Source organism: Heteronotia binoei, chromosome 6 (assembly GCF_032191835.1).
Source record: "Heteronotia binoei isolate CCM8104 ecotype False Entrance Well chromosome 6, APGP_CSIRO_Hbin_v1, whole genome shotgun sequence".
Taxonomy (NCBI): domain Eukaryota; kingdom Metazoa; phylum Chordata; class Lepidosauria; order Squamata; family Gekkonidae; genus Heteronotia; species Heteronotia binoei.
This window is the reverse complement of record NC_083228.1, coordinates 103,653,468-103,680,236: the sequence shown is the minus strand read 5'-3', so window position 1 is coordinate 103,680,236 and position 26,769 is coordinate 103,653,468. Positions and strand designations below refer to the sequence as shown.

Here is a 26,769-nt window from a genome sequence, read left to right as displayed (position 1 = left end):
TCGCGATCGACCTCCTCTCCCAAGCCAACGGTCAGATATTGCACCACAACCCTCAGGTTCTGGCCCTTACGGCATGGAGAATTCGACCTCCCACCTCTCCGCAGAGGTAGCCCACGTTATTCTTAATGCCAGGAAGCCCTCCACAAGGCTTTCATACCGAAGGAAGTGGAAACGCTTCTCCTCGTTCGCGGCTACCAACCATCTACTTCCTGAATCGGTACCTCTCAATATGCTCCTGGACTATTTGCTTTCACTGAAGAAATCAGGACTCTGTTACTCATCCCTCAAGGTTCATCTGTCCGCCATCTCCGCGTTCCACAATCCGGTAGACGGCAAGACAGTTTTTTCTCATCCCTTGTCCAAGTCCTTTCTCAAGGGCATGTTGCACCTCAATCCCCCTGTTAAACCTCTTGTTCCAACTTGGAGTTTATCCCTAGTTCTTTCCTCGCTTATGAAGGCACCATTCGAACCCATGGCCACCATAGACCTCAACCTTCTTTCCTGGAAGACAGCGTTGCTCGTTGCCCTCACCTCTGGTAAGCGGGCAAGTGACCTATGCGCTTTCCGCCACGATCCTCCTTACACCATTTTCCACAAGGAAAAGGTTGTCCTGAGACCGGACCCTGCGTTCCTTCCTAAAGTTGTCTCCCAGTTCCACTTGTCGACTGCAACCTCTCTGCCGACCTTTTTTCCCAACCCAACTGACCAGGGACAACGGGCTTTGCATTCTTTGGACGCAAGAAGGGCATTATCCTTCTACCTCCATCGTACACGGCCTTTCCGTAAGGACCCTAATTTATTTGTGGCATACGGAAACCCTTGCAGGGGACACAAGATCTCTACCCAGAGACTTTCAAAATGGGTAGTGAGTGCTATTAGGCTGTGCTACGAACTGGCTAAGCAGCCTCTGCCCGAAGGCCTTAAGGCGCACTCCACTAGAGCGGTCTCGACGTCTTCGGCCTTCTTGCACGGCGTCTCCATGGAGGACATCTGTGCAGCCGCATCCTGGTCCTCTCCCTCCACGTTCGTCTCCCATTACGCGTTGGACGTTCGTGCGAGACGTGACGCCTCCTTCGGACAAGCGGTCCTCAGATCCATCTTTCACTGAAATGGAGGTGAGTGCATCCGCTTATACTCCTATACCACACAGTCTTTGGTATGGGTCAGGTGACTAACTTTTTCTTTCAGGTGACTAACTTTTTCTTTTCCAGCACCCTCCTCCAGGACTCTTAGCTGGCTAGTCACCCATGTGTGGGACTGCACAGAGACCACGAAGAAGATAAACAGGTTGCTTACCTGTAACTGATGATCTTCGAGTGGTCATCTGTGCAGTCACACACGCCCACCCAGCCTTCCCCGCTGCTGGCCTCTGGTACTTCTTGCTTTAACCTTTCTAGTTTTGCCAGTGGCGGCTGGAAGAAACTGAGTGGAATGGGCGCTCTCCCCCCGCTCCAGGCATGCGCAGTCGCTGCCTGCTCCCCAGGGCGGGAGGAAAGCGCGCCAAAAGACGTTATAAACGAGCTATTGGAGCTCCGAGGTATGGATCCGTTGCCTGCGGCAAGACCCATGTGTGGGACTGCACAGATGACCACTCGAAGATCATCAGTTACAGGTAAGCAACCTGTTTATCTTCTACAGAGAGAAGAAGATTCTCTACCCAGTCACAGGGAGAGTTATCTCTGAGGAGTACACAGATCCCTGGCCTGGTGTGATTTGAAACGGCCTGTAGTTAAAGAAAGAGGGTACCAGCCTTCTGGGCACCAAAAGAGGCAGTGATTACTCAAACAAAGTGTACATGTGTGTTTGGGAAACACTGGAACAAAAGCCTCTCAAATATCTATGAATAACTTAATCTCATTACGCTGATATATAAGAGAAGTCTGTGCTTGTGAAAGTTTTACTTCAGTAATTTCAGCCTAATTTCACCTTACCTTTCCCTTTGGTGTTAAATAAAACTTTTTGTTATTTTTGAATTTTAAAAGCATCTCAAGTGCCATTTTCAGGGGTCTAAATAAAAGAGTGAACCCATTCCTTCCACAAGTTCCTGGGCTGAGCAAACACCCAAAATATACCTTACAAAATGATGGGACAGACAAGATTTCTTCAAGGGAAGAATAAACAATTCACCAAGGCTGCTCAGTCAGTGAAAGAAAAAAAGAAATAGAGAGGGGAATATGGAAAGGTCCATCATACACCTAGATGAGTAATAAAGAAACTAGGCCTGGTAAAATATAAATTTATTTCCCCTAAACTATTAGAAATTACTATACTACTTACCAGTCAAATTTCAAGATAAATAAGACAATCCTTATCACATAATGCTATTGGGATAAAGGAACATCCACATTAGAATGCTAACAACTAGATTTTTATCTATGCTATACTTACCAATAAGCCACAAAATTAGAAGATAGTCTATTCTCTCCAATGCTGGACCCATTGTGTTTTTTTTATCTTCATTATAGACTACTGAGTACAAGTTAAGTAACATCAAAAATGTGAAATAGGAAGCTCCATGTATAATAAATTTCATAAAAGGAGTGTGAATTATTCGCCCTATTCGAGATTTGGGGGCCAGTAAGTAACAAAAAGACAGTACTGGCCAAAAAAGTCCAACTGTCAACACTGTAAAAATCTTCTTAAAGGTGTGTTTGCGGCGATACCCAGCCATTTGTCCAAACCAGACAGTGTTGAGAAATTGCTGACAATTGGATTGAGAAACAAACTGCAACAGAAAAACATTTTAATATCAATAAACCTCCTCTAGAGTAACAATTGAACTCATTGCTCAAAGTTTGTTTAAACTATCAAGAGCACCAGTTGCCACTTGAGAGTGTTACTTAAAATGGTACTGAATTTTGAGGTGCATTTTAAAATTTATTTCTAAATAATTGCTCAGAATCAATTATAAAAAAAAGGATGGTTCCAATAGCACAGGTTCAATCATCATTATCTCATGTGTTGGCTAGCAGTGGAGAAGCTGCTAACAAAACTAATGAACATATCTCTAAATTTAATCCTATTAGTAGGAGCTACTGCACTCCACAACACCCAAGCACACAGGGCTCTAGTTTCTGCAAACAGTAACTGAAAGGCAGACCTCCCATAGCAGAATTCTTCTCTTTCCAGAGATATTTAGTATATACAGAATTTTGCCTGGACTGTAACCTAGCAACCCCTTTTTGGCCTTTCTCCAACAGCAGGAATTGCCTGCTTGCCAGAGAAATTCACACAGTAATAATTCTCAAAAGGTAGCTGTGTTAGCTCATCACAGCAAAAGTAAACAGGAGTCTTATGGCACCATAAAGAATAATAAAATTTTATTTCAGCAAAACCATGTATAGAGCAGGGGTGTCAAATGTCCAGTCCTCCAGTCCAGGATAAGGGTGGGGGGAGAAAAGAGCCCCACGGGGCTCTTTTCTCCCCCCCCCCACCCTTATCCTCACCCTTTGAAGCTCCAAAGTTGACAAAGTTCCCTCCTCTTTCTGTCTTGTCTTTGCAGGCTGCAGCAGGAAGCAAAGTTGCAAGGAAAACGTGGAATGGAGGTCTCTGTGCCCAGATGGATTGGGCCCACAGACCTTAATGGAAAATCCATCCCATGTTTCCCTTGTAACTTTGTCTGTGCTGCAATGCGTTTCAATGGAGTGCAGTTCACTTTCAGTGTTCCTATAGCCAGCTGAAGCTCATGCTTCCTGGAGTTGTGCCCTTGCGAATAAAGGGTTGATGCTTTGTACCAGCTTGTCTCTGCTGAATGGATCTGACATAGTGAGTACTCCAACCTGGGAACCCACAGCCAAAAGGGGAGAGTACACTGCAGAGTCACTGCCAATCTGAGTAGACCTCAGTGTGTGTGTGGGGGGGGAGAGTTTCAAATGTCATTTCATTGTTTTCCCAGGCTCAGAGCATTTTATATTTTTCATTTCTAATGTAATCCTTGTGCTTTTTTTGATGTTTTATTTTTAAAATTGCATTGCCAAATCCCACTATTCCCCCACCTTTCAATTTTAAATAAAATATTACATGAATTTTAAGCATTTTTGTATTTTAAGTTAAAAATAATATCTTTAATTGTGTTTGTCTAGGTCTTTTATAAAGTTTATATCTCTGCAACCTTGCATTACATGTTATAATACACATGGCCTTGCCCCACAAAGTCCCATTTGTGTCAGATCTGGCCCTCCTAACAAATGAGTTCAACACCCCTACCCTAGAGCATCTGAAGCAGAGGGTTGTAGTCCACTGAGGCCTTTACTGGAATAAGGTTTTAAAAAGTTTTAAGATACTACAAGATTCTACTTGTCACACCAAGAACTTCCAAGGTCAGTGCACAACTGCCTCCATGGTTCCAACAGATCCCCAAAGGAACATAGGATATATTGAAAGAAGATGAGAAGAGATTCTACACCCCAACAATAGAATAAAACAAAGTAAAACAGAGTAGCAGAGTCAGTGGTTGGTGCTAAGCTTGGTCAAGGTTCCAATTCTAGCATGGACACTACGGGTGCAACTAGATTAGATCCATGATCAGTTCACTGTTGGAAGATCTGATCAGAGATCCTCACATGTCATCTAATAGTACACAATTGTATGCAATCCTATGAGCTGATTCTAATTTTTTTTTAATTTATTTTTATTTATCAGATTTATATCCCGCCCTCCCCCAACAGGCTCAGGGCGGTTAACAACAGTTTAAAAACATTAGCAAACATATTAAAATTAGATCTATAAAAACATTTCCATGGCAAATCTAAGACAGCAATTTAAGGGAGTAGGCAACTAAATCTGTTTTCCAAACTTTGATTCCATTTAAGATTGAACAGAGCTGATTCACCTTTTAGAAACATGACATTCAATAAGATAGATCACTAGTTTATCTTATCAACTTGCTATGGTTATAAAGTGTCTCTGCAATAAATTAACAAAGAAAACATACCTCTTTCTGATTATATTTAATAGCAAGCTTTAGGCGACTCAGATTCATTCTTTCTTCTAATAGCCCTCGCTTATCTACAGGCTCATCACTGGCTGTATGGTTTAATATGACTTCAAGTTCCCGTGAATTCCGTGCCTGCGCAAGCAAGTCTTTAGCAAAGGTTTTACACTGCTGGGCTAGTTCTTCATAATCATTTCTATGAAATGCATAAGATGGCAACCATTATATTATTCCTGATGCACTTCTCAGCATTCAGACTAGCAGCACAATCCTATGCAGATTCAGAAGTAACTCCTATGGTACTCACTGGGGCTTCCATCAAGGTTAACAATTCATAAGATTGCATTGTAAAAATATGTGTAGTCTCCAAGTAAATGTCAAGAGGAGACAAATTTAAATCTAAGTATTTTCAATCATTATTTACATCAGCAAGCAAAAAAGAACAAAAAAGAATTTCACCATTGTATAAATCACAGGTTTCCCAAATGTTGAATACAAACTGGTTGCTATAATAACTAAACCACACTCGTTTGAAACAAAATGAAATGTTTAAACAAACAAACAGCATAAACCAAACTATACTCCACATGCTTTTTGTACCTCAGAGTTATGCACTTAGAGACAAGGTGGACAGAAGTGAAATTAATGGATTTCTGTTTTGATCTCTCCATGCACATGCAAAGAAGGGTTATTTATGCAATCACTGAATGCCTCTACATTCCCAGACCTAGTGAATTATAGATTCTAAGCAGTACTCCATGAGATATAAGGACAAAGCATACAACACGGCACCATAAGTCATTGTAAAATCCATCCAGAATATAAGAACAGTCAAACCACTTGCTAACAAGAAGTCAAAGCATTTTTCACCCAAAGCATTTTTAATTTCCATGGATTTCTTGAGAAGCAGAACTGTGAAGTGGTTTATGTGGGGCAGCCTCTAAAAATTGTTCCAAAACTTCAATTAGTACAAAATACAGGACTGCTAACAGCAATCTTACTACTTCTAAAAGAACTTTATTGATTACCTGTTTTCTTCCAGGCACTGTTCAAAATGCTGGTTCTGACTCTGAAGGCATTACCCATTGTGACACAAAGTTTACTAAGTGGCTGGGGGAGAAGGGGTCTTCCTCCTGCTGACTTCCCTCCTGCACAGTTGATAGCAAATAACCATGTGGCCAGGGAACATCCTGCTGGCCTCCTTCCGAGCACTTCTGAAGGCAGCACGACAACTTCATATGACTACTGGCCAACCCCTATCTCTTGTAAGTAGAACAGTCCTAGGAAGTAGCAAGGTGTTGCTTTGCTGGTTTGCACATTTGGGATCTGCTACTTAGACACCTCCCAGAGATGCTACTAATTGGTTGAAGTTTGGGGAACAGCTCCTTAAAAGTGCAGTCTCACTATGATTACTCCAAGTTTTGGTACAAGATCTACTTGTCCCCTGACAGTGACATTTTTGTGAATCAGTCACATTTTTGTGGCCTAAACTACCTCACAGGGTTGAGTGTATGCCACAGATGCCTTGATCTCCTTGGAAGGACAGGATAAAAATGTACTAGATAGCAGATTCATGGTTTTTGACCAAGGAGCCTGAAGATTCTTTGACTCCCATATATGGTCCCCGCTCTGGGTATCCCTACTATTGGGGGGGGGTGTACCCAGAAGGCCAGTGCCTCTTCAATAGTGACATCTCACCTTTGGAATGACCTCCCTGATGTTGCATGTCTGGCACCTGCTAATCTTACTTCTAGGTGTCAGGTTAAGACCTTTCTGCTCACCCAGGCTTCTTGTTAGTAAGTGACTTTACTGTTCTTATACCCTGGATGGATTTTACAATGGTTTAAGGTGCCATGTTGTATGTTCTTTTACAACTGACTTGTTTTGCTTATTGGGTTTTGGTTTTATACTGTTACTGTAGCCAGATTTGGAAACTTCTAATGGAAAGAGGGATATTACTTCAGAAATAAAATAACTTCTCCCCCTGTAAAATCCATGAATTTTGAAATTGCTTAATGAACTGTGTCTAAATATTCATTAAAATCTGGTTAAAAATCACAAATAGTCTTAATTTGCCAAAGGAATACATTATCTACTAGATTACTATGCCTCATCTCAAAAGTCATTACCCCCCCCCCCCCGGAGTGTTTTCTTATATAGTAGAACAAGTTTAAACGCAGTGATTTTGACACAAGGTCTCTCACCAGGGTTTCCTTCTCTACCAGAAAAAGGCATCTCACTTAATGGGTAACTGGATCCAGCTTACAGTCAATTATGCAATTATTTCCAAATCAAAGAAATCCAGCATTGATTTAAAACAAGTAATCTTAGCTGAACATTGGAATTAGATGCTTATTTCTTAGCAACAAGACATTTTATTTATATGCAACATGTGTGTTCTTTTGTCATTTACAATTTCTAAGTTGGAGATAGCTGATGGTGACTGCATCAAACTTTATTTACATACATGACACCAAAAATAAACAGTACTAAAAGTTCAATGTCATCTATACCTGAATTCAACTTCTACAAGACTAAGTTCTTTTAAGTCTGCACTAAGCTCAAAGGCTCGCAGAATTGGATCTTCCTCAGTCAACATTATTAAGGCAGGACTGGCCAAACATCGATATATATCAAGACGAAATCTGTGATTAAAACACCAAAGAAAACATTGGAAGGTAGCCAATTTTCATTTGATTAGTGTTTTCAACTCACTATAAAATAAGCGTTCAGTGTAAAACCAATTTTTAGTAAGGAAAAGGAATTTAAAATAGCCCATGTCCTCCCCAGGCCTATGTGTATTAACAAATTAATTAAATGATCCTCCTGCCCTCAAAACCTTAAAGAAAGTTTATTCATGGGTTTGTCTTAAGATTTTCTGTATCTGGTGATTAGTGCTTCTGATTAGAATGTGCTGATACCTATTTCAGTGCAATTTAATAGATGCTTAGATGGGATTGCAAGCATGTATGCAACCACAATTGGTCAGGACAGGGATGATAAAGGTATGGCCTGTGTGCTGCATCCGGCCCCTGCAAGCCTCCAACCAGGCTTGCAAGTGATTACCTCTCTGCTTCCTCCTTCCTGTTTCTTGTATCACAGCTCTTTTGCCCAGTTTCTCCTATCTTCTGCAGCTCAGAGGAGAGAAAGAAAGCCTTCCCTTGACTGGCTAAGGGAGGGAGGAGCAGTGAAAGAGCCAGAGAAAGCCTACCCTCGATTGGCTGAGGGCTCCTCCCCCTCCTCCTCTGGGGAGGGAAAGAGCCAGAGAGAGAGAGAGAAAATGGCATCCCATGACAGCAGACCAACAACATTTTATTCCAGGGACGAGCTTTTGTGTGCCTGCACACTTCTTCGGGGTGGGGGGGGGAGGGAGGGACCGAGGCAGAGACAGCAAACCAGAGATAGAGAAAGACCCCCCCCCTTCCATTTCTTACGGATGCTGGGAGGAGAAACCTAACAGCACAACTTGCATTCTTTATCAGTGGAAGGGAACAAGAGTCCAGCAGCACCTTAATAACTAACCAAACTTGTTGCAGGGCATGAGCTTTCATGAGTCACTGTCTACTTATTAGGTAGAATGTGAGTCCATCTGTCATTGTATCTTGAAGAGTGATTTCAGATGCCAATTGACAATAGTAAGCATTGGCAATGACAGAAGAAACCAAGGTTTCAATTCAGTTCAGGAGGATGCATTGCCTTGAGCTACATTACCAGTTGCAATTCAGCAGTCTCTCTAATCTCCCTTTGAAATTCCTTCGTAAGAGAACTGCTACTCTTAGGTCAGCCATTGAATAGCCTGGAAGGTTAAAATTTTCCCCACTGGCACTATAGCAGCAGTAGAAAAGAGTAAGAATCCAGTAGTACCTAAAAGGTTAACAACATTTGTGACAGGATTTGGGGAGGGACGGTGGCTCAGTGGTAGAGCATCTGCTTGGGAAGCAGACGGTCCCAGGTTCAATCCCCAGCATCTCCAACTAAAAGGGTCCAGGCAAATAGATGTGAAAAACTTCAGCTTGAGACCCTGGAGAGCCACTGCCAGTCTGAGTAGACAATACTGACTTTGATGGACCGAGGGTCTGATTCAGTATAAGGCAGCTTTATATGATATGGGCTTTTGTGAGTCAATCCTCACTTCTTTAGTCTTATTTCCATTCATTCTTTGCATCATCCTGGACTGAATCCTCCTGTACCAAATTGAGACCTAGGTTTCCTGTTTCATTACCAAAGCTGATATCTCCATGCCTATTACACCTCTGCATATCACACCCAATCCAATCAAGCTTGCTATTGCCATTCAGCATCTGAAATAATCTTTATAAAGTTTATATCTCTGATACCTCATGTTACATTTTATGGCACACATGGCCCAGCCGAACAAAGTGACACTTGTGTTAGATCCAGCCCTTGTAACAAATGTTTGACACCCCTGGGTTAGGACTAGTAATATGCAAGTCAATAATTTCAAAAGAATAATTACATGGTTATAAAAATGAAATCTGTAGTACATACTGCAGTTTCCTACATATGCAAAATGCCCATTATCCTAGCAGACCAAATCTAAACATATATAGACTTGTGTTCTGCTACACACACTGTGATAAGGGAGACCATGGGTAGGACTACTGGGAGCAAAACTACATGCTACACTTTTAATAACTCCTCCAAGCATGGTTTTTGCATAAGACGACTGCTGTAGTGAGGAACCAGGAGCCTGTTTGGGCTCTCCATTTTTTAAAGTTAAAGCAATGAAAGAACAAGACAGCAAGTGAAAGTGTGTGTAAAAGGTAATGCATAGTTTGGCTCTTGGACATATTTGAAAATGGCAGATTGCAGACAACCTAGCTCATTATAAAAGTTCACTTACAGGGTACCCCAGTGGCTCTCTAAAACCTCAAAAGCTGCTAGAAAAGCACACGGAAACCCCCAAGCTTGCTTTCATCCTTTCCACCCTTTTTTGTGCCACATTACAGCCTTGTATAACACCAGAGCACCATGTGAAGAGGGTAGGAATTCTTAAATCCATCTTGTTACTTGATGACATTCAAACCACAACAAAAATACCAGAACCTATCACCTTACCCACAAAGTGTTCCTTGCCAAGATAAATGAATACCATATAAAAGAGCAACCAAGATTAAATAATGAAACAGCACAAAATATAAGTAATATAGTCAAATGTGAGCTAAAAGTATCTGAGAAATGTGCAATCCTACTAGTTAATTTACTAAAAAAACCTCTACTATTGACAATCAGTTGATATGCATACCCATTCCAGTGAGATGAGAATTCAGAGCTAACACTATGACAGTACTGCATATATATCCAATTTTTTATTTTTTTACTAGTCTGCTTGCATGCATATATGGTAGTGATTTGCAGTGACCTACAAGAAGAAACAACTGTCTCGATCTATAGCATCCTTGCCCGGTAACTTGAAAACTGAATCCAGATTAATGTTTCTGTGGGAGGAAGAATTTCCACCCATGAAGCACAACTTTCTTGCATATCTCTCATCTGTCTCCCACTCCAATCCAAAATGACCCCCAAACCTCCAGGAGCAGCATTTTAGAGGCATCTGGGACTGCAGAGCAACAGGGGAGGCAAAGTTGCACTCCATAGATAGAAATCCTACTACCTCCAGAAGTGTTTGGTTGGATCCAAACTAAATTCACCATAAGCAACTGAGCAGATGGCTATTTACAAGCCTGCACTGAAAAACAGCCTTGCTGTTTACAAGCCTTGCTCAAAAACAGCATGCAAACATAAAGAGGTAATTACTGTAACCTGGAATGTCGTAGGCTATCTTTTTTGTTCTTGGCTGTACATAAGGTGCATTCACAGCCCACAGCATGAGGTTTGGGTAAAGATACATCTTGCTTTAACAGCATAGTAAGGATTTCATAGTTGTTACGGTGAGCTGCTAAAATGACAGGGGCCACATCCATGGTTGTTGAATATTCTGGATTCTGCATACGTTCCATTAATTTCTGCAACAGACAGGAATAAAAATGAAAAACTAAACTTTATGTAAAACACAAAACTAAAAGATGTCTTACCTGAAACCAAAAGGATTCTGTTTTTTGAGATCTCAAGTATTTTTCTGAATTTGTTGTGAAATGCTAGCTCATTCTTTGTCCCCCCAATACTACCAATATTCAGAAGACACAGCTCTGATAGCTATAACAAGAAGTAACAGTGAAAGATCATGAAGATGCCAAAGTAATTTACTTTTATCCAAGGGTCCACAGATTCCCAGTTCAGTTGCCCCCTATACCACATCCCACTTCATGGAAGTTACAAGGGGAGAAGTGAGAGGTAGAAAACCTCTGTTCTGTTAGTTGTTTTTCTATCCAACTCAGTATTTCTTGAAGCCATACCTTAAAATTCAACATTATACTTAACAGTAGTACCTTAATTTGAATGAAAACACACATTTAACTTAAAAGTCAGCAGTAGTCCCAAATCAGTTTTTTTGCAAGCATATGAGGACTCCAGTAAACATACAGTGGTCACATTCCCACAAGGATTCTAACTTTGCCATAAGATTATAAAATATTGTAAATATTGACTCCTTTATATAGTGCTTTATTTCTAAAGGTTCATTATAAACAATAGTCAATATATCTAAAAGTAAACTGAATAGCCCTGTACAGATGATAAAAACTGTGCAAGAGAGCCAGTCACTTACAATGTTGGGGTTCCACATATTCAAGGCATCTCTTAAAATATTCAGAAAAATATATGTAAATTAATCAAATTTTAAAACATAGTCTGATGAGGACTAAATATGCTTCAGAAGGAATGAAATCTTGAAAACAGCCAAGAGTCAGTTAAAGGGAAAGGGGAGAGGGGAATTAGCCTGCTCAAGTTTTTGACAGCATACAAAGAAGGAAATTTTGACTGCTGGGATGGGAGTTTTAAATTGGTTACCTTCTCCTGTGGATTCCTCATATCTAATAGTGACATAGGACCCATTATGATAACAAAAGTAGCAGAATCAGGTCATCCACAGACAAGGCAAAGATTTATGTACTTTGGGAATGGTCAGGTATGCAGAAAAAATATTAACCAAAAGGGAAATAAAGCCCAAAAACTAGTATGAGAGAGAGCAGCTGAGTGAGGAAAATGGGGGGAGGGGAAGAGATCAGTCCACTTGAGCCTTGTGATCTTAGAGAGGACTGGCAGAGAGCAGGAAAGGATTCCTAAATTGTCCCTCACTGTTATTCAAACCCAAACATGTTCCTCTATGACATTTTCCTTGAAACAACCAGAAACATTCTGCAATATATTAGAGTTGTCAGATCTGACTCAAGAAATATCTGGGGACTTCGGGGGTGGAGCCAGAAGCAAGAGTGTGACAAGCATGGCAATATTTAAAGGAACCACATACCTTCCCTCCATTTGGAAATAATGAAGGATAGCGGCACATAAGAGAAGCCATGTTGGATCAGGCCAATGGCCCATCCAGTCCAACACTCTGTTACCCAGTGGCCAAAAAAACCCAGGTGCCTTCAGGAGGTGCACCAGTGAGACCAGGACACTAGAAGCCCTCCCACTGTCCCCGCCCCCCCCCCGCAAACAAGAATACAGAGCATCATTTGCCCCAGACTGCTATCTATATCTTGTGGATAATAGCCACTAATGGACCTCTGTTCCATATGTTTATCCCATCACTGCTTGAAGCCATCTATGCATGCATCTGCCACCACCTCCTATGACAGTGATTTCTTTTGGGCACCTTCTTTTGTGGCACTTTGTTTTGAGGCTCATAGAATTGGAACCCCTGGTTCAATCTTTTTTTAAAACTTGGGGGGTATTTTCAGGAGAGGCACCAGATGCTATGCTGAAAATTTGGTGCCTCTACCTCAAAAACCAGCCCCCTCCCCAGCCTCAGATACCCACAGATCAATTCTCCATTAAACCCTATGAAAATCAGTCTCCATAGAATATAATGAAGTGCCCAGCTGACATTTCCCTCCACCCCCCACCTTAGCTTCTGATGACCCTAAAGCGGAGGGAGGGCTTCCAAATTGGGGAATCCCCTGTCCCCAACTAGGGATTGGCAACCCTAGAATATATACAGGGCTTTTATTTGCAGCAACATTTAAATGATTTAAAAGGTACAGTCAGCTTATCAATCTAAATGCAAATCATTCAAACTGTAAATAAAAATTTCTGGTGATTCATGTTAATTTAAAATTGAATAGAAATAAAAGTTAGCACTATAGTCAGTGCTAAAGATTATACTGCAAGAGAGAAAAAATACTACAGTTCTTCTTTTGCATGCATACAGGTCACAGCTAATCTATTTTAGGCTATATCTAAAACAATACTGATGCAGTATATTCTCATGTTACAGTATTCCAACAATTTATCTTTAAAATTACATATTTTTTTAAAAGAACAAAAATAATGCTTCTTTTCAGTTACACAATCCAACTACTTGTAAATATGTTCTCCAAAATTTCAGATAACCAAAACTTTATTATCAAATAATATAACAAAAATGTGTTCAACACAGATATTTGAATGATGTAAAGTTGGCATCTGATGTGCATTTATAATTTAAATACAGGTTACTAACAACAATTGTTGGTCTAGAAGATCGTTTTGGTCGATGATTGAGTAGTATGTCCACAGCTCCTACAACTTCTGAGTCAATGGCCACCAGGAGTGCATCTGTGGACTGAAGATAATGGGATGTCAAATCAGAAATTATAATAAATAAGCAGGAAAGACAATAAGAATTTTAAAATTATAAACTGAAGTAAAAGTAAGGAAGACAGTTTTCTTTTTCAATGACAGAAAAATTAGATTTCTTAACTATTTTAAACAAGACGTACTACCTGGCACCCATAATCCAGAAGTAACTGTAGTATGTCTAGATTCTCATTTTCAATGGTTATAGTAACAGCATTTCTCCCAAGCACATCCACACAATTAATGTTCATTTCACCAGAGCTATTCTCTTCCAGTAGTTTCTTCACCATATAGTAATCACCTATATAAATAACATACAAAAAAGTGTTTGGTATTTTAACATACAAAAAGGTATTTTAATCTGCAAGTGTTCTTATCACACACAGTACTGGGAAATGTTCAACAAGTGTAAGAATTTACTTCTATTTTAGGTGTCCCTGCAAGTTCAAATCTGTTTGCATATAAAGCAAATAACCCCCTTAAGTCTTCAACATAAGGATCCATAAATTCCGTACACCCTCCCAATGCAACTGTCAAAATGTTTTTATCACTTGACAGTCTCAAATCTAAGGAGAGTTTTTACTTTGGCAAAAATGAACGTTCTTCCCCCTGCAGTTTTGGAGGGCAGATATAATAGAATATCATACTCTAAGAGAACATGCAGAAGCTCATATGATAAAATCAAAACTATCGAACATATGATTATGGAATGCCCTATATTTAACAAGTTGAGGGCTAATATAGTTACCTCTTTACTTAAAAATACAGATTTGCTAAATATGCAAGCCCAGGTGTCATGGCTACAAATGATCGTGTCACCCTCTCAGTAACAAAATTGATAGGCACAATAATCAAATATAAGAGAAATAATACTGAGTAAGCTCTTTTAAAATAATTTTTGGTTCTAACTTCTGCCTAATGTGATAGCCATATGAACAGTACTAGGTAGATAGAAAGGACCATTCCACCAATCTCTGAACCACTGTGCTTTCTTCCCCTTAACTCATTTTTCTTTGTTTTCTGTGCTGAACATCCAGCCAAATAAAGTGCTCTAGAAACTCAAAAGCTTGCAAGCTATGTTATAATGAGCACTGTTTTGTGATAAGTTGTTTGGTTTTGATAGACGATACTACACAACTTTTCCTTTGGGGACTTTTCTGCTGACCATCATAGCTACCTTTGCCCATGCTTTATAGTACAACAGATACTCTACCTTTTTGATCCAGAGAAGCCAATCTGCTTTTGGAAAAATGTTTAGCATCTATAGTGCAAAAGCACTGTTGCTGCATCTCACATGCACTGCTTAACCTAACAGCTATCAGCAGTAACATCATCAGTCAACTGCTAGACTGGGGGTCCTCAACATGGTACCTGTGGGCACCGTGGCACCTAGTGACACCTTTCCTGGCACCCACCAAGTGGCTTTAAAATGGGTGGGGCCAAGTGGAGCTTTCCCTGGCAAAGCTTCTAATTGGACATTTGGGATTTGAATGGCTTTGTGGATTTCTGAAAATCTTGCTTTGGCAGCAGCTCCCATCACAACACAAGGATATTGACATTGTGACTGAAAGTAAGATGTACCAGTCATTCTGTGTTTGGCTCCACCTCCTGTGGCAGTCATTTTGTGGCTGTGCCACATGCTGTGTTAGAATTCCAAGAGTGCCCAAAAGCTTTTTTAAAAGTCTGAGGACTCCTGTGCTAGATGATGACAAAACTGGCACCTCCTTCATCTGCCTGACAAAATTATCAGAACACTTGACACCTTGGAAAACAAACTCAACAAAGCTGTATTGAAGCCTCTGCTTATCAAAGGTCTTTAAAGCCAAAGTCCTGCTAAGAAGAGAAGAATTGCAGATTTATACCCCGCCCTTCTCTCTGAATCAGAGACTCAGAGCGACTTACAATCTCCTATATCTTCTCCCCCCACAACAGACACTCTGTGAGGTGGGCAGGGCTGAGAGGGCTCTTACAGCAGCTGCCCTTTCAAGGACAACCTCTGCGATAGCTATGGCTAACCGAAGGCCATTCCAGCAGGTGCAAGTGAAGGACTGGGGAATCAAACTTGGTTCTCCCAGATAAGAGTCCACACACTTAACCACTACACCAAACTGGCTCTAAGGGTGACAGGTTGGTCAAGACAAACTAAAAGAGCTAAAGTAGCTAAACTGTGAACCCACATACCCCAGGGTATAACTGTCACCAGTCCCTTTACTACTCTGTCAACCAGAGACCAAGGGACTAAGCCTCTAGCCCTCCTGGGTCTAAGAACAAGGAAGTCAGCCTTATGAGGCAGGACACTTACAATGTGAGCTCCAGAAAACAGCTACACTGGTAGCTGTAGACAGTATGGACTAAAGTACTAGATTCAGATTGAAGCCCCCAAACCCAACAACAGCACAAAGTATATTTAAAGTGATTTATTAAAAGACTGTACAAGAATATACAATAAAAGAACAGTGAAGACAAAATAATAAAGCTAGGCATCTAACCTTAACACTTTTGCAGGCACTGGTTCTAAATCCAGATGTTACCTTTAGAAGGCTAAATCCAAGATTGTTTTAAAGTCCAAGTCAAATAGGCATCTGGTCAATCAGGTCCAACCAAAGTCAAAATATGTGCCAAAGTTAGATGTGATCCAGACAAAGGGCAAAAACTAAAATGAAGAATCTTTCTTTATGCTCAACAACCTGCATTGACATGATCTTGTTAACCAATCAAATATAAGGTCAATGATGTAACTTGACCAATGATTCATGCTGCTGACCAGGTGACTTAACTAATCAGATGAATTTGCCAGTTAGACCAGATACCCTGCAGCTGTATAAAGCCCAAGTAAGCAAAGTCCTTACTCCAACAAACTGGAATGTGTAGACTCACTCTGGTAGCCTTGAGATGACTAGGTAGATGATATGTCTGTCATCTGTTAAACCCTCCCATCAGCTTGATTTTTGCTTTTCAGAGAGAAAGAAACCTCCAGAATTTCTAGGCCTCAGCCTGAACCATAGTTTGAATTTTGACAAGAGACTATGAAAAAGGCCCAGTCTCTTGACATGGTGACATTCAGAATACAAAAACTAAGTATCAGAGCACACATTTTAATTGACTGGGCAAGATCAAGAGTCTCTGTTCATCATTAGGCATTTAAAAAGGAAATAAACAATGAGTAGGCCAAAAGCAGACAACATACTTATTATTTTATTCCATTGCACATTTATTCGACTGTAACGGATGAGTCCACAGATGAGTCCATGCTCAAAATCCCAGCTGTACAAGAATGTACACATTTTTGTCTGCACAAGCTACTAACTGTAAGGCACTAAGCATTTGAAAGTATCTTAGTTGAAGTCCTGATATATTTTAGAAGAACAAAGTGAGCCTGAATTTATGAAGGCACTATGCATGATGCTTACAGTTGTTGCTATTTTTTGCTACTTCTTGATATCTAAAATAAAGAATTCTTGTCACTGTTAGTATATATCCTAAAGAAACATGTGTGCACTGGCTAAGTTGCAGGGAATGAAACATAATAAAAATGATAATAATTTAAAATATTCAATTGCTTTACAAAAAACGCAAGGAGGTCAAACATTAACCATGTGGTAAACATTTTTGTGTGCCATTTTTTTCTTATAAGTTCACCATTACATACAAAGTCTTGGAACCTCTGAACAAGGTCAATGCAAGTGTGACAGCCTTTGTTGTGAAGTGCACCCTCTTGGGTAGCACTTCCATTTATTTCAGATCAATAATTCTGAATGAGCCCTTGCACAAACTGAAACACTAATGCAAGAAGAACTTTTAAAGTCAAAGAAAACAGATTCATGCTTTAAATCCTCATGCTAACAACCTCTCCCTCTCTCCTTCACTTCCTCTAGCACAAGGATGACCAAACTGTGGCTCAGGAGCCACATGCAACTCCCAGAAGTCGAGGAAGAACTTAATGCAGGCTTACTCTCAAGTAAGCATGCTTAGCATTAGGACTTCAGTCAGACTGAGCACTGACCCATAGACTATAATTTCCACTGTCTGCAAAGTGGGGAAGGAGCGAAAAATAGGTAAGCTTGCAAATGCTTCTCTTCCACCACAGAGGTCACCCAGAGATTTAAAGCAGGGAAGGAGAGTGCAAGAGCCAGAGGAAGCCTCTGGGATGGAATTAAAGAGTGCAGCACAGGGTTCCCTATTAGTTTCATAGCTCTTCTAGGAGCAATATTTACTAACCTTGGTGTCAAGGCAAAGAGAGATGCATAATGATGTCAATGATGGTCAGTGATTTATATGGTACATGTGTGTTTCCTTTTTCCACTGGTGCCAAGAATTTTAGTAGATGTGTGTGTAATATTTATTCATGTCTTGCAGTTCTAAAACATCTGACATTTATTTTATGTGACTCTTAAATTAAGAAAGTTTGGCCACCCTTGCTCTACCAAATAGTAGCTTGTCATTCTGTCCAGTTCAGAAATCATTATATGCTGTGGCTGTTGCAAACCAAATAATTTTCAACCTCTGAGCTGCCTTATACTGAATCAGGGCATTGGTCCATCAAAGTCTGTAAGAACATAAGAGAAGCCATGTTGGATCAGGCCAATGGCCCATGCTTGTAGCCGCCACCACCTCTTGTGGCAGTGAATTCCGCATGCTAATCACCCTTTGGGTGAAGAAGTACTTCCTTTTATCCGTTTTAACCCAACTGCTCAGCAATTTCATCGAATGCCTACGAGTTCTTGTATTGTGAGAAAGGGAGAAAAGTACCTCTTTCTCTACTTTCTCCATCCCATGCATTATCTTGTAAACTTCTATCATGTCACCCCGCAGTCGACGTTTCTCCAAGCTAAAGAGTCCCAAGTGTTTCAACCTTTCTTCATAGGGAAAGTGTTCCAGCCCTTTAATCATTCTAGTTGCCCTTTTCTGGACTTTCTCCAATGCTATAATATCTTTTTTGAGGTGCGGCGACCAGAACTGCACACAGTACTCCAAATGAGACCGCACCATCGATTTATACAGGGGCATTATGATACTGGCTGATTTGTTTTCAATTCCCTTCCTAATAATTCCCAGCATGGCATTGGCCTTTTTTATTGCAAACGCTAACTGTCTTGACATTTTCAGTGAGTTATCTACCACGACCCCAAGAGCTTTCTCTTGGTCAGACTCTGCCAGTTTACACCCATCAACTTGTATTTGTAGCTGGGATTCTTGGCCCCAATGTGCATTACTTTGCACTTGGCCACACTGAACTGCATCTGCCACGTTGACACCCACTCACGCAGCCTCAACAGGTCCCTTTGGAGTTCCTCACAATCTTCTCTGGTTCTCACCACCCTGAACAATTTAGTGTCATTCGCAAACTTGACCACTTCACTGCTCACTCCCAACTCTAAATCATTTAAAAACAAGTTAAAGAGCATGGGACCCAGTACCGAGCCCTGCGGCACCCCTCTGCTTACCGTCTTCCATTGCGAAGACTGCCCATTTATACTCACTCTCTGCTTCCTATTACTCAGCCAGTTTTTGATCCACAAGAGGACCTGTCCTTTTACTCCACGACTCTCAAGCTTTCTAAGGAGCCTTTGATGAGGAACTTTATCAAAAGCTTTCTGGAAGACAAGGTAAACAACATCTATCGGGTCTCCTTTGTCCACATGTTTGTTCACCCCCTCAAAGAAATGTAACAGGTTAGTGAGGCAAGATCTTCCCTTACAGAACCCATGCTGAGTCTTCCTCAATAACCCGTGTTCATCAATGTGCCTACTCATTCTGTCCTTGATAATGGTTTCTACCAACTTTCCCGGTATTGAAGTCAGACTGACTGGCCTGTAATTTCCTGGATCTCCTCTGGAACCCTTTTTAAAGATGGGGGTGACATTTGCTACCTTCCAGTCCTCAAGAACGGAGGCAATTTCAATGAAAGATTACAGATTTTTGTCAAAATATCCACAAGTTCAACTTTGAGTTCTTTCAGAACTCTCGGATGTATGCCATCTGGACCCGGTGACTTATTATTTTTTAATTTGTCTATCAGTTGTAGGACCTACTCTTTTGTCACCTCAATCTGACTCAGGTCTTTCAACACCCCTTCCAAAATTAGTGTTTTTGGGACGGGCAAAAAGTTGTCATCTTCCACAGTGAAGACAGAGGCAAAAAATGCATTCAGCTTCTCAGTTATTTCCCTATCCTCCTTCAGTAATCCTTTTACCCCATGCTCATCCAAGGGCCCCACTGCCTCCCTGGCTGGTTTCCTACTTCTAATATATTTGAAGAAATTTTTATTGTTGCTCTTTATGTTTTTTGCAATATGCTCCTCATAGTCCCTTTTTGCCTGCCTGATCACAGTCTTGCATTTGATTTGCCACAGCCTGTGTTCCCTTTTACTAATCTCACTTGGACTTGTTTTCCACCCCTTAAAGGAGTCCTTCTTACTTTTTACAGCTTCCATTACTTTGTTTGTTAACCATGCAGGCCTTTTCTTATGCCTGTTTGTGCCTTTCCTAACTTGTGGTATGTATTTTATCTGAGCTTCTAGGATTATAGTTTTAAATAGTCTCCAAGCTTCCCCAAGTGTTTTGACCGTATTTACCTTTCCTTTCAGTTTCCTCCTCACATGCCTCCTCATCTCAGGTAATTTCAGAACCCATGCTGAGTCTTCCTCAATAACCCGTGTTCATCAGTGTGCCTACTCATTCTGTCCTTGCTAATGGTTTCTACCAACTTTCCTGGTATTGAAATCAGACTGACTGGCCTGTAATTTCCCGGATCTCCCCTGGAACCCTTTTTAAAGATGGGGGTGACATTTGCTACCTTCCAGTCCTCAGGAACGGAGGCAGATTTCAATGAAAGATTACAGATTTTTGTCAGAAGATCCACAAGTTCAACTTCGAGTTCTTTCAGAACTCTTGGATGTATACCATCCGGACCTGGTGACTTATTAGTTTTTAATTTGTCTATCAGTTGTAGGAACTCTCTTGTCACCTCAATCTGACTGCCTACTCAGACTGGCATCTGCTTTCCAGGGTCTCAGGCAGAGGTTTTTGCATCACCTATTGCCTGGTCCTCTTAACCCATCCTCTTCTTTCTGCCAGGGATCGAACCTGGGACCTTCTACATGCAAAGCAGATGCTCTTATTACTGCGTTCTTATTACTGAGTCACAGCCCCTACCCAAGACTAACACCACTAGTTTGTCATTGCTTCTAAATTGCTATTAATCATATTCAGGGGTGGAATTCTAGCAGGAGCTCGTTTGCATATTAGGCCACACCTGACTGATGTAGCCAACCCTCCAAGAGCTTATAAAAAAGAGCCTTGTAAGCTCTTGGAGGATTGGCTACATCAGGTGTGTGCGGTCTAATATGCAAATGAGCTCCTGCTAGAATTCCACCCTTGATCATATTGCTCCGTCTTTTGTGACGGAAAGAAGAAAATGGCTGCAGTAGAATAGGATTGTCTTTTAACTGAAAACTGGAATGTAGACATGTTTGATCTTACAGTAGTACTTACATTGTGAATAAAACTTTGTTGGTCTTAAAGATGCTACTGGACTCTAGATTTGTTCAATTGCTTCAGGCCAACACGGCTGCCCACATGGATCTACTTACAGTAGTACCATTGGCTTCTCAGTGAATACCCATCTCTATGCAAAAATCTTTGTCTCCATAACAATTAGACAAGAGTGTCAACGGAAAGCTATTTAACATTCCTTAGTGCAGCCCCAAGGTTGCCCTATATTTAAAAATCCTATAATTTAAATAAAATCTAGTTATCTGGATGAAAAAAAGCATTAACCACTCAAAGGAGCATTCACGCATTTTGTGATAAAACGCACACAGAAAAACTACAAATTGATTTACAATGTTTTGTCTTTATTTTGATTAAGTATTACTTTTTACCAAAAACAATCAAAGCACAAAATGTAAACTGCTCACTTAAATATACATTTTAAAAGTGTGCTGTATGTGTTTCCAGATCTTGGTGGATCAGCTAGAACTGAGTCCTGTAACACCTTAGGGACCACCAAGATTTTCAGGGTATAAGCTTTTGAGAATCAAAGCTCCTTTTGTCAAATTCCCTCTGAAACATATCACAGCAGTTTGTACTTTGTTAGCCTACAAAAAAAAGGGGGGGGGGAGTGTGTGTTTCTATTTAGTTGCTTTCTTTCTGCTACTTTTCCCACATAAAGAGAGAATGGCAACAGGTTAGGAAGGCAAATCTAGCACCAGGACAGGACCACCGGTTACTAACTAAACCACAGCTTTAGAATCAGTGCCCTGATTCACACAAGAAGTATCAATTTTTTAAAAAATTCCCGTTAAAATGAAAGAGCAAGATAAAGCCACAAGTCGCTACAGAGGCTGATTTATTCCTGACGTTGCTAAAGGTATATTACTCAATGCAGATCAGCTTCCCTTTAACAGGCAACAATTATAATATCACCATGCTTAACCAAGCGAGAGCCTCCCGCCTCCTCGTGCATGATGACGAGTAGGTGGGAAGGGAGCTTGGATGTGACCAAGGGATGAGCGGCCTGTGCTCCCCCAACGGGTTGCCCTTATTCGCGTGGACCTCTCTTTTTGATGCTGGGCTTGGGCGGATCCTCTGAACCAAGGCCATAGAGGTGGATGTGAAGGAGGTGGATTCTCCAAGCCCCAGCGTGAAGGGAGCAGGATCTCCTACCTTTGTCGCACGCCAAGAGGAAGAGCTTCTCATCCAGAGTGGTCTCCTCCTTCACCTGCCTGACGTCCTTCAGCGCCAAAAGCTTGTTAGGGGAGGCCGAGGCCGACGGGTCCGCGCTCTGGTAAAGAGCAGCCATAGCGCCACCTCCGCTAGGCTGCTGAGGCCCATCGGGAGAGGCCGCTTGGGAAACCCGCTCCTCACGCACAAACAAGCAGAAACCCACCCGGCCAGAAAGACGCGGCGCTTTAAGAAGCAGCAGCCAGAATAAGCGACGCTGGAGCTAGAGCCAAGACGAAGTGCGCACGCGCAGACAGACCCCGCGCGTTCCTGCGCGCTTCTCTCGCTCCACGGACCAAGTTGCTTGAAGTGGCGTTCGTTGGGCGACCGTTATGTTCGTTTCTCTGAGTGAGGTTGTTTTTTTTACTTCTGCGCCTTTTTGGTTTTTGGCCCGAACTTTTCGCCACTTCAGTATGCTTGGAAGAACCAATGACTGTCTGAGGAAGTATGCGTGCACAGGAAAGCTCTCACTTTGAATAAACCGCTGTTGGTCTTAAAAGTGCCACTGGACTCCAACTTTGTTCAGACTAACACAGCAGTCCTGTACCAGTCTGTAGTCGTGTTAGTTATGGGGGGGGGGGGGGGTTGCTAGCCGTCTTAGTCTGTCTGTAGCAGTGGTCAGTAGAGAAAAGAGCGAGTCCAGTAGCACCTAAAGACAACAAAAATTCGTGGCAGGATATGGGTTACTGGATTCTTGCCGGTTTAAGATAGACTGTGCGACCACATCATGTGGTCATTATTCAACACCACTTATATGTCTGGCTGTTACTTCAGAAATGTTCTTAAAATTAACGGTATTTCAGCTTCTAATTTAATATTGACTATATTCTAGACCAGGCCTTGGTTGCTATGAAAAGTACTGCTCCCTCTGACTCAGTCAAATAGCTGACATTGGCTTGTTTCCTCTTCTACCATCAGACAGCCAAGACCTGGGGGATGAGCATGCGCCATAAGGTTCATTGATCCAGCCTGGGCTTCAGATCTATGGACATGACACAGTCTATGAATGTATTTCATAATTTTTGAAATTAAAAATAAAACTTTTAACATAAGAGTCCTGGCATTGAATGGCTGGCAGGGTATTAAAAGTTTGTACCAGGCCCTGTAAAATAATGATTGAGCCCTGAAGACAGGGCTTGTTTGAGATTCTCAACTTGTCTGTTCTTTTTTTGCAGTAGACTTTTTCTTTCCATTACTTCCCCTCATATATATTTTAAGGGGAGGCGGAGTTGGGGTCTTGTTAGTTTATCTTCGGTTTTATCTGAAGATGTTTTAATTATTATTGTAAGCCTTCTTGAACCCAGGAAAAGATGTTTAAATGTTCACATAAGATAAATGTTTCTATCCTTTCCAGAATTTGCTGGATGAAAATAAGTACATGTGAGAAAAGTGAAAAAGTATACTTGCATGATGTTGGAGAGTATACATACACTCACAGGGACAGCATGGTTGTTCAAACAGTCCAAATGTTTGCTGCCTGAGCCTGGTCCAGGAAGCAAGCTGAACACGAGAAATGTACAGCTATACCCCAAGATTTCTTTCCGCACCAGAGTGGATGTAACTCAGCATATAGAACAGGGGTGGCCAACAGTAGCTCTCCAGGTTTTTTTTGGTTTTTTTGCCTACAGCTCCCATCAGCCCCAGCCAGCATGGCCAATGGCTGGGGCTGATGGGAGTTGTAGGCAAAATACATCTGGAGAGCTACCATTGGCCATCTCTGATATAGAACATTCATGCACTTGGTGTGAATCTTCTGCTGATATCCCCAATGGACAGTTGGGGTATAATTAGGGTCAGAAGAAGAACACAGCCCAAACAGGAGATTATGGTAGGAGTTTTACACAAAACTTCAGTCTTCTGCTTTGTATGTATGTGTTTGTGTGGTATAGATTAGTGTAACATGGGATGGAGACACAATAGCAAAACCCTTATTTGTAGTTGGATTGCCAAAATCATATCATATTGACTAAAGAGCCTTTAAGGGTTGTAAAAGACTGTCCTTCATTCTGCATCACTGCCATAAGGTTATAGTAGATAGATCCCAGTAGGCAGCCGTGTTGGTCTGAAGCAGTAGAACAAAGCAGTAGACAAGAGCACCTTTAAGACCAACTAAGTTTTATTTAGAATGTAAGCTTTCGTATGCTATTAGCAGACTTCATCAGACAAAATGGGAATTTCAAGCAGCAATTTTTAATATAAGTGGGCAGTGTAGAATCATGGGAATGTTTTTAGCAGATCAAAAGAATCACAAATAGGGATCTGTGTTTGTTAGTGTAGGACAAAACCAAGTTGAAAAAACACTGGAGGGTGACAAAAAGCAGACTGCTGTCGTAGGTGCGGGTGCCATAAATCTTGGTAACATTCTGGCTTTGTTAGTTTAAATAGAGGGCATGGTTTCTCAAGAGATGATAACATCGATATAGTTTGACATAGGATGGGTTGGTATATGCAATAAGACAAACAGACAATATCCCCCATTTGAGTATGTCAATACAAAAAAACACAAATATTCTGATACATGTTCTAAAAGAAAAATAATATAAGTTAGCCTTTAGAAAAACAGGGTGCATTAAAGTATAGTGGAAGGTGGTTTAGTATATGTAATGAGACAAACAGCCCACATCCCTCATTTGAGCATAACACAAAAAACATTAGTCTGATACACTGTTCTAAAAGAGAAATACATTGGAACACTGTGGATGCACAGTGAGAGTTGGTTTAGCATATGTAATGAGATAAAAAATCAATATCCCTGTTCAGTCCTGGGGAGGTGTTTGTTCCAAGTTTCCTGATAATTTGTAATTCAGCAATTTCTCTCTCCATTCTGTTCTTGAAGTTTCTTTGCAGTAAAACAGCTACTCAAATGGGGGATATTGGCTGTTTGTCTTATTGCATATACCAACACATCCTATGGCAAACTATATGGATGTTATCATCTCTTGAGAAACCATGCCCTCTATTTAAATTAACAAAGCCAGAATGTTGCCAAGATTTATGGCACCCACACCTACGACAGCAGTCTGCTTTTTATCACCCTCCAGTGTTTTTTCAACCTGATTTTGTCCCACACTAACAAACACAGATCCCTATTTGTGGTTCTTTTGATCTGCTAAAAACATTCCCATGATTCTACACTGCCCACTTATATTAAGAATTGCTGCTTGCCCATTTTGTCTGACGAAGTCTGTTTAAGAGCATACGAAAGCTTACATTCTAAATAAAACTTAGTTGGTCTTAAAGGTGCACTTGTCTACTGCTTTGTTATAATAGTTCAGTTTCCTCCTTCTACATGCAATTGACCTTAGAAGGTACAGTTCTAGTAGTTCAAAGAACCCTGGATGCCTGAAAATAAGTACAGTGTTAACTATTGATATGGATCTTCTGGGAGTTATAATGGAATTAATATACTACATCCAGAAAATCAGCAACACATATAATAATACGTATTTACAAGGATGTGTATCATATATAAAAGAAGGCACCAAAACTGAACTTGCCATCTTGCTTTATTGTGTTTCAATGCAACATTTTTTTAAAAGTCAGTTATTTACACTTATTGCAAGACTTACTGCATTAACTTTGTTCTTCATGTTACTGTTGTTAAACTTGTGCTTATTTAAGCTTATTCTAGACCACACACTATAAACAATGTGATTGTTCAAAGAAAAAAAACTAATTTCTTATTTAAAAAAAATCAAAATGCATTCAAGAGGTTTGATATTGGATGTATCAAAACTGAACAAATCTCAAGAACAGGACATAGCCATGTTCAAAACAGCTAATTCGAGTAAATTGAAAATTCTGAGTTTAATACCAGGATTACCAACAAATTAAAAAAAAATAGTTGGACTAACATTAATGTATTAAATCTGCACACTAATTTTAATACTTTTTGTGTGTGATGCTAAAGTAAAAGTTAATGTAAAATGTAATAAATCATAGCTCTCCACTTAGGGGCTAGTGCAAGAATTTAGCCCATTCCTGAAATCTAAAAGATCGGAGGCAGGCTAAAGGCTAGCTCATCCTCCTGCAAGTCCCTCCTCTCTACAGTGAGAATTCCCGTCACTTGGCTTTCACAAGTCTGTGATGGTTAAGGCTTACATTGACATTGGCCTCAAGTAAAGCCAATCCTGATTTTAACAGAAAACCTTGGTGGATAGTTGACAGAAGTCCTGACATAACAATTAATTGTGGATAAGGCTAAGAAGGAAAGAATTAGAGAATTCATGCTTGAAAGGGGAGAAACTGAATTGAGGAACATCAGACACTCATGTTCCACCCACAACCTTGAATTTAGGATAATGGACAGGTTATAACTGCTCTAGGTTTCATTGTTACAAGGCCATCTTTAGTATTTTCTTCATTCTCTAGTACAGTAGTGCAACAAAACGAAAATAGTCAAAAAATTAAGCA

The 26,769-nt window shown here is 40.7% G+C and overlaps 1 protein-coding gene across 4 annotated transcripts in view; it reads right to left on the bottom strand.

Annotated features, from left to right (window-relative positions):
• Positions 1-22,563, bottom strand: part of TRPC1 (transient receptor potential cation channel subfamily C member 1) — a 47,455-nt gene extending 24,892 nt beyond the window's left edge. Inside the window, exons 1-7 of one of the 4 annotated variants that reach the window (XM_060242301.1) lie at positions 22,300-22,563; positions 13,780-13,934; positions 13,518-13,619; positions 10,712-10,920; positions 7,447-7,578; positions 4,934-5,129; positions 2,389-2,725 (exon numbers count right to left, since the gene is read on the bottom strand). In XM_060242301.1, the coding sequence (XP_060098284.1) occupies positions 2,389-2,725; positions 4,934-5,129; positions 7,447-7,578; positions 10,712-10,920; positions 13,518-13,619; positions 13,780-13,934; positions 22,300-22,435 (1,267 nt within the window). In that variant the 5' untranslated portion in view covers positions 22,436-22,563. Of the gene's footprint in view, positions 1-2,388; positions 2,726-4,933; positions 5,130-7,446; positions 7,579-10,711; positions 10,921-13,517; positions 13,620-13,776; positions 13,935-22,299 lie in introns of all 4 variants that reach the window. The other 3 variants (XM_060242300.1, XM_060242302.1, XM_060242303.1) reach the window with 3 other exon arrangements.
• Positions 22,564-26,769: the final 4,206 nt, after the last annotated feature.